Raw genomic sequence first — 8,434 nt, 5'->3', positions numbered from 1 at the left:
TATGTACATGGCTTGAAATAATTGTATTTTATTTTATTTTTTTGTTTATATATAAATATTACAATTCCCTACTGTCTAATAATAATATTGGCCTTTTTAGGTTATACAAAACGAGAAATTATCAACATATTGCATGTTATATGAATGGGAAAAAATTGCTGTAATCAGAAAAAAAAATTTTGGGAAAGATGATGGACGGGAAAATGTAAAAAGATAGATAGATAGATAGATAGATAGATAGATAGATAGATAGATAGATAGATAGATAGATAGATAGATAGATAGATAAAACAATGACTATTTGAACATGTGTCCTGAAAAAGGGAACCATAAAATACATGTTGCAAGGTTGGATGCAAATTGAGAGTCAACAACAGTGCCTATTAGAGGATAAAACCGCATTGTCTGCGTTACTGGAACAGCAACGACGCTCCCAATGACAACTATAGGTGCCTATATCAGTGCCTGAGTAGAATTGAACTTTGCCAACGCGTGCAACGCGCACACATTCATGTGTTGTCCTCGCTTGGGAAGCCGAATTCTTTTGATTGATTGTCTTGAGCTGCGGAGGTAAGTTATGATGCCGTTTACTTAGTTTATGGCGATTTTTCACCAGCTTTTCTTGTATTTTGGAGATTTTTGGCTGCTGGTTCTGCCGCAGGGTTGATTGGCTACAGTTTGACATTGAGACAGGTGTGGTGAGGATTACAGGGGCGGTTCAATGTGTGGGGGAGGGGCTTTAAACAAACATGGTAGAGGCGTGTCTGAGGGAGGAAGCACTCATGAAAACTCCCTCTTCTGTCCTAAATGACAGTGTCAGAACCTTTTTTTTTTTTTTTTAAGCTTAATAATTGAACCATTTAAAACGTTGACAACACTATCATCAATGATATGCACTTTCATTTGTCATCTGTCTCCCTGGAACTCCCCAAGTTAATTGTCACAACATTAACTGTGTGGGGTTTTTTGTTTTGGCCTTTTCATGCATCTTCCCAGACTCCTGCCAACAGTTAGTTGATACAGTTATTATAAAATCCAAGTTTATCAAGCGATTTATCATCTATTTGGATGCTGTTTGAGGAACACATATTTTGAGGTTACAACTTTATTTACAAAATGGTTATAGTTTATTGGTGTTTATCTGATTTTCTCAACTTGTGGGTCAGGACCAAAAAATGCGTCCCAAACCTTTGTTTTTTATTTTGAGTTTTTTTTTTGTTTGTTTTGTTTGTAATTTTTGCTTTTTTTGTTGGAAGGTGGCTCAAATTATTTCACACTTGTATATTAATTACTGCTAAAGATTTTAGTTTTTATTATTATTCTTTAAATGTGAATCTTGTGCTAATATTCTCAATCTAAGTATTATTAATATTATGATTTATTTGTTGCTTGAATTTCTTTAATTTATTCGTCAGGATGTAAAAGAATGGAGGTAAACAAAAAAACCTGCAGATACAAATTTGCCATTTTTTGCTAACTTTGGCTTATTTACACTTTATTTCTGTTGATGAATTAAAATTTTCCCTGACAAATAAAATGGGAATAAAATGTAAAATCTCAATTATATTTTCACTAAACAATGAATTAAGCTTTGTGTCAGTTTTTCTTGTATTTACTGCTTTTGTGGGTCTCACAGTGGGCACAGTAATTGGTATTTAGTCTGTATTTTTAGTGGTGATGTGTTCTTTCAGATGAACGTGGAAGTGGAAAGAAAATTTGTGTGCACTGCTGACACCATGAAAGCTCTGGAGTCAATGGGAGGTATGAGTTTTAATTTGTTAACTACACACCAACACAATATTTTGATCCATGCCAGCATTTAAAAAGGCCTTTTCAGCACTAATTAATATGGTTGTCTTGTGATGGTGACACTGACCATCTGTATCTTTTTAATTATTTGGTCTAATTAACTGTTTGAGCCTGATTAGGGTGATTTTTATCATAGATTTACTCATTTGAGGTGTCACATTTTGTTCTGTACTCACATTACTGTAATTTAGTTGCTTTTCATGGTACTTCTAAATCACTAATTTTACTTGTACTGAAGTATGTTTTAAAATAAAAAAAATAATTCATTACATTTTGACACCCAACCGTTACTGAGTAAATTATTATTTTTTTGTAATTATTTTATTTATTTCCTTTTCATGGTCTCAGATTGAACATAATTCATACTATATCTATCTCCATCTATACTACTTAGAGCCTGAGAATTTTTTTTATTATTATTATTTTTCTTATTATCTTGAATTGAATTCATTGTTGTTATTTTATTTAAAAAAGATAATTATACATTTTGACAAATCTTTTATTTTATACAGAGCCTTTTGTTCCAACTGTACAAGATTTGGTCTGTTCATTTTTAAGTTTATACATGAGATGTTTACTGTATGCTAGAGAACCATGGCATGATTTGTTACCAAAAATAAACGTGGGCTGTGGAAGTAACTAGTAATTTCTACTTTGAGTTAGGGCTGGGCGATATGGACCAAAACTCATATCTTGATATATTTTCTCAAAAAGGCGATGTACAATATACTGTAAATCTAGATCATTTTAATTCAAATGAATTCTCACCAGAAAAACAATTCAGGGTTAAATTTGCTGATGCAAAATCAAATACCACACAGGCACATATATTAACAAACAGTTGCACAAAATGTGCCACTTTTGGCATTTTTCTCCTATAAAGGACAGCATGTGTGAGTGAATCTGTGCTTTTTAACGTTAATACAAAATAAACAATAAAATAAAATATGTTGTAATTTACTATATCGCCAAAAATAGAAAACTTGATCTATCTCCCAGTCCTACTTTGAGTACTATTTAATTGAGCTACTTTTTACTTGTACTTGAGTATTTTGTACTTTTGTACTTGAGTACAATTTTGATCAAGTAACAGTACCTCTACTTGAGTAGGATATATATCAGTACTTTTTACACTTCTGGTTCTGTCGCTTTTCTGCAGCAGTGTGTGTTGGCCAGCGTCGGTTCCATGACCAGTATTATGACACTCAGAAGTTTGATCTGACTCTGAAGGACATGTGGCTGCGTAAACGCAAAGGATGCTGGGAACTCAAGTGTCCCACAGCAAAGGAAGCGAGCAGTGACCACTCTCAGGCTGCTGCTCTGTGCACTCGCTACCAGGAGATCACCGACGTGCCAGAAATCCACAGGCGGGTCGGAGAAGTCCTTAAAGTTTCTCCGGAGGAAACGCAGACGAGCTCAGAACAGGAAGACGAACCGTGGCTAGTTCGCTGTGGTCTGGTGTGCTTTGCAGAGTTCACAACAGAGCGGCGGTCGTTCACTTTGAGCGAGGAGGAGGAGGGTGTACAGATAGACCTGGATCAGGCTGACTTTGGTTATCACGTGGGAGAGATTGAGGTCCTGGTACCAGAGGGAGGAGATGTGCAGTGTGCACTGGAGAAGATCAGAAAAACAGCTCAACGCTTGGGTGAGCTCAGAGTCCTAATCAGTGCACATGAACGCAGCGCAGAGTTGCTTCCAGAATCTAGGCCCTGAGTTTGTGAAAAATTCCTCATCCATTATAAGGTCCACGAACTGCTACAATCTATTGCACTTTACCAGGAAAACAGGCTACAGTCACTGTAAACTCTAATTAAAATGAATTATCTCAAGTTAAGCCACTCTAGCAGAACTGGGAATGTTTTTATTACCTACATCAAGCAGGTATTAATAATAATATCTGTGACAGGAGATTTGACGCTTGGCAGAGGCTTATTTATTATTATTTTTAATGCTTTGTTTAAAAAAATAAAACAATATTACAGGGAATATATGCTCACATGCATGTTTAGACTCATTTACATGCAGTTTTTCACCATAAAATGAATGATCAGAAAGCTGGAAATTTTTGCACAAAAAATATATGATGCGATATGTTGATGTTCACCTCCTTAAATGGACATAGCTATATGACATGGACTAAACACTTACTGACATGTTTTGGGACAAGTGATTTTCCGTTTTTTTTTTTTCAGGGACCAATAACGTATTATTATTTTCCACTTAGATAATTTTTTTATTATTATTATTTTTAATTAACTGATAACATGATTATATTCTGTACATTATTCCACTGTAATTTTTAACTATGTATTTTAATTATTTTGCTGTATAGTATTTCTTTTTAGATTTTATTCTAATTTGGTGATTTAATGTTCTTTGTTAGTATTTTTTTTTTTTCCATTTATTTCATATTTTCTTTTAATTTCTTGGCATTTGTTTGTAATTATGTTGTTTTTCTAAATATATTTAATAGAATTTAATTATATTTTTGTACGTTTGTACATTTATTTAATTGATTAATCCTTCTATTTTACTCTTTTTTTTCATTCCCCCCTGCAGGTCTCTCCAACGATCAAAAAGTTGAAGGAAAAATGGATGTTTATCTTCGGAAACATCACCCGGAGCACTATGCAAAGCTGCTCATTGAGCATGTTTTGTAGCTGTAAAAGCCTGTTAAAATAATTTTTTAATACAAATGTTGCCTGCAAGGGTTTTTAATTTTTTTTTTTTTTGTTTTTTACATTTTGGGAAAAAATATATTTAGACACAAGATGTAAATGTTTGCGTAAATGTTCAGTCTCATGTCCATCCTCACTACCTAAACTAGAAGCATGTTAATTTTAATCAACAGGTTTTGTCTTGCCTCTGAAACAAAGAGCATAGAAATATTTTAATGGTCCTCTGATTATAGCTGAGTCTTTACAAAAACACTCCCAGATGAGAAACTGGTCTCTCTGGTTCATAATGTCTTCAGATTAAGGAGACTCAGCGTTTACTGCTTTGATACTTTATATATCTCAGTTGTACCTGCTCATTTTGTTTTTTTTCTTATTTTACCTGAAGTTTGCATCAGTTATCCATGTGTTTCAATTGCTTTTCTCATGGTACTCTGGTCTTCTCCCACTATCCAGAAACATGTTAAGTTAATTGGAGTTTGTAATTGCTCATAGGAGTGTATGGGAGTGTCACTAATTGTCTGTTTGTGTTTGCCCTGCGTTGGACTCTTAGGGCCTATGCCACTAAGCGAGATTACTTCTTATCGCGCTAACTTCCAGTATTTAATCAGTGTGTGCTGGACTACGGAGCCAAATCACCATGGTAACTTATGCTGAACGACTAGCCTGGGAGCAGGTTTTGCTCTGGCTATGTTCTTAGCGAGTGCTAAAGCCCTGCCTCCTGACCAATCAGTTCTCTTAGAAAGCAAGCTGTCCAATAAAAGGTGATGTGTCAGCACGTCAGTGTGTAGATCTGATCTGACAGGAGAGAGAATATTTAGACATCGATCCAATCCTTTCATTCACCGATGACATCATTTAGGAAAGATATAGATTTATATCTGATGGACTGATCTACAGTCAGCTGATGAAACCTGTCTTCGTATGCACGGACGGGTGATGTCATTGTGTGTGATAAATAGGTCTACTTGAATAGAAAAACGTGTGTGCTGTAATAAAATGAAACTGAGCGCTGTCTGTTTATCAGCCAATGGATTATTATCATAAACAATCTCACGCTTTTGCGCATTAACAGTGTCAGCAGCTTCCTGTCTGGGTTCTTTCATTCCTGCCTTTTCTGTAATAACTGTGTTGTTTTTGGTGTGAATTATGGATTTTAATTATTCATAATTTTAAAATGAAGCTGAACACCTTACCTGGTCGGGACCAAGTTATGAAGTGGATCCGACCTGAGCGAGTATAAAAGCTCCGCCTCCTTTTGCGCTGCACTAACACTGTTGCTCTTTGCTGTCATCATGGATTAAAATTAATTATATTTGTTTAAGATCATAAGCTGTTCCTCCATTGTAAAGACGGTCGCTCTGCCAGGTTCTCCATTGATTGGTCAGACGCTGCAATCTCCACCCCTTTTATGTGAACGCACACGTACCCAGGCTGAAAACACTTTGCTTAAATTAGTGTGTTGTTGTCGACCTTCGTAGGACAGCTTCTCTCTGACAGGGAATGTTTGGTTAGTTGAAGCCTGTTAACGGAGATTAATCCAGGATATAAGTAGCATAGGCCCTTGTAGTTGCTTCACTTATTTTGTGTATTTAGTAGTTTTTTGTCTGTTAAAGTCTTGACACATATATATATATATTTTTAGAAGAGTTACACTCAAATGATAACTGTTTGTTTGCTGGTGGAAATAAAACAAATCAAACACCCTTACTGCACTTTATCACCAGGTGACTCACGGTCCCGGAGCAATCATACAAAGCTCCTCATTGTCAGTGCTCAAACCACAATCTTCAGGTTGGGTCAAATTCTGCTGCCTGATCCGTTTGCTTGTTTAGCTTCTAAAAGTTTATGCAAAAGATGTAGAAACTCATTGAGTTCAGCTACAGGCCTGTAAATAAAGGGTCTTTGGTGAGATTAAGACAATGGAGCAGCATGGAAAAACCAAATATTCAAGTTATGATGAAGTATCATCGTAAGATCTGATGGAAAACATTAAAACAAAATTAATGGCTTCATGCAAGCATCTTCTAGAGAGGATTAATGAAGGATTAGCACAATCCATATAGTTGGTTGGAATGACCGTCATTTCTACTAGTGATGGGCAATGTAACATTGATTTTAATTTCTTGTAATGATTTTGAAAATAAACATTTTTTCAAGAATTGTTTTTAATTTATTGTTTACCATGTCTGCATATGTCATTGGTTTACACAGTGCTTGTGATATTTTTCCTTTTTATGTTGATTTAATTAGTTTTGACCTTTTTTAAGTGATTTTTACATTTTTGACTTATTTTGTTAGAATGGGGGTGTCAAATGCATTGCTGTCTAAAAAAAAGATTGCACTAGTGTTGACCTTTGACAGCATGTGCAGATAAGTAGAAAAAAAAAAAAGGAATGGGGGTCTCAAAATCTTTCATTCTACAAACGAGGGCACAACATAAAAGGTTTGAGATCCACTGGGTAAACACATCATGTGATGTAGTTGAAATAAATGTCAGATCGACTGACTTGTAGAAAGTGTATGATTCAACTTTTCTGTTTTGATAAGGAAATTAAAATCATTATATTTTATTTTTGTGGTCATTTTGTGTAATTTTTTCTCATTTTGCGCATTCTGTTGTGGCCTTGTGTGTTTTTACTGTCATTTTATGTAAGTTTTTTTAAGTCATTTTAAATATTTTTCAGGTATTTTGTTAGTTTTTGTGTGTTGTGAGCCAATTTGTGTATTTTTGTTGTCATTTTGTGATTTTGGAGACATTTGTTGTGTTTTCGGTTTCTGTGATTTTGTTGTCGTTGTGTAATTTCATAATTTTTCTCTCATTAGGTGTTATTGCCGTCGTGTGTTTTTGGAGTCATTTTGTGTATTTATGTTGTCAGTGTATATTTCTGTAACTTTGTGTTTGTGCTATAAACTCTTTTTTTTTCTTTTTATTTACATCAGGGGCCACTCAAAATTAAAGCATAGGCCATACTTTCATCAAAATAAAATGCTACACAGATGGTGCTCACTGACACTCAGGTCTCACTATCATGGTAGATATTTTGTTGTTTCTAACAAAGCAAAAAAAAGAAAAAAGTTTCTTCATATAAAACACTTTTTCACATTACACAAAGCTGCAATCAGCAGGAGAATAAAGCACAAAGAGTTCAGCCAAACTTGTAACACGAGGAAGGTCTTATGTAACATCTTAAATTGACACTGGTTAACCAAAGTAGTGCAGAGAGTGAAAGAGAGGGGTTGTTTTACCGACACTGGCATGAGGAGTGACTGAGGGGAATAAAACTTCATTGTGTCCTTTCAGTTCTAAAATAGTGGCTTTGGTTCTTTTGCTCTCATGTATTGTTTGAGGTGCAGTGCATTGGTGACACGTTGATTCCTCAGATGAATACAACACACAGATCATTTTGGCAGCTTTAAGGCTGAAACCTTTCCGATGGAGGACGAAGGGGACCTAGCTCCTAGCCTGGTGTTGATGATGTCATTGATAGGAACAAAAAATAACTGATCACATTTTCCAAGTGTTTCCTTTGGTGTTTAATCCAACATCTCCTGCAGCCCAATGCGGTATGGAAAGCCATTTGAGCATACATTTGATATCAGTGATATCAACTATTATTAAGCTCTACTAGTGCACAATTTGGGAGTACAGTGCATGTACTTAATTTTGTTTTACTAGTGTGCAAGTAGACTTTACTAGTAAAGTAAAAACTGTTACTAGTAGCACTAGTGTAGCAGAATGGGTCACTAGTCAGCATCATATGCTAATAAACGGGTGGGGAAAGTAAATTCAGGCTTCCTATTGGCTTTCAAAAGTATTGCAACCAATCATCAGGGTCCTGGATTCTGTTTTATTCCCTCCTATTTTAGTTGCATTAGGTCTATTAGTGCTACTAGTGAATCTTTTGGCTTTACTAGTACTACGAGTAGACTAAAAATGGTCTACTTGT

The 8,434-nt window shown here is 35.2% G+C and overlaps 1 protein-coding gene across 2 annotated transcripts; it reads left to right on the top strand.

Annotated features, from left to right (window-relative positions):
- Positions 1 to 448: 448 nt before the first annotated feature.
- On the top strand, positions 449 to 5,660 carry thtpa (thiamine triphosphatase). 2 transcript variants are annotated; one of them, XM_028434844.1, is made up of 4 exons: positions 449 to 570; positions 1,692 to 1,761; positions 2,972 to 3,454; positions 4,369 to 5,660. In XM_028434844.1, the coding sequence occupies exons 2-4, from the start codon at positions 1,692 to 1,694 to the stop codon at positions 4,467 to 4,469; spliced, it is 654 nt and encodes a 217-aa protein (XP_028290645.1). In that variant the 5' UTR covers positions 449 to 570; the 3' UTR covers positions 4,470 to 5,660. The 2 variants fall into 2 exon arrangements, with proteins under 2 accessions (XP_028290645.1, XP_028290644.1); XM_028434843.1 differs by having other exon boundaries at positions 2,969 to 3,454.
- Positions 5,661 to 8,434: the final 2,774 nt, after the last annotated feature.

The sequence above is a fragment of the Gouania willdenowi genome, chromosome 20 (assembly GCF_900634775.1).
Source record: "Gouania willdenowi chromosome 20, fGouWil2.1, whole genome shotgun sequence".
NCBI classification, from domain to species: Eukaryota; Metazoa; Chordata; class Actinopteri; order Blenniiformes; family Gobiesocidae; genus Gouania; species Gouania willdenowi.
Note: the sequence above shows the minus strand (reverse complement) of the source record. Positions and strands in the feature narration are given on the sequence as shown.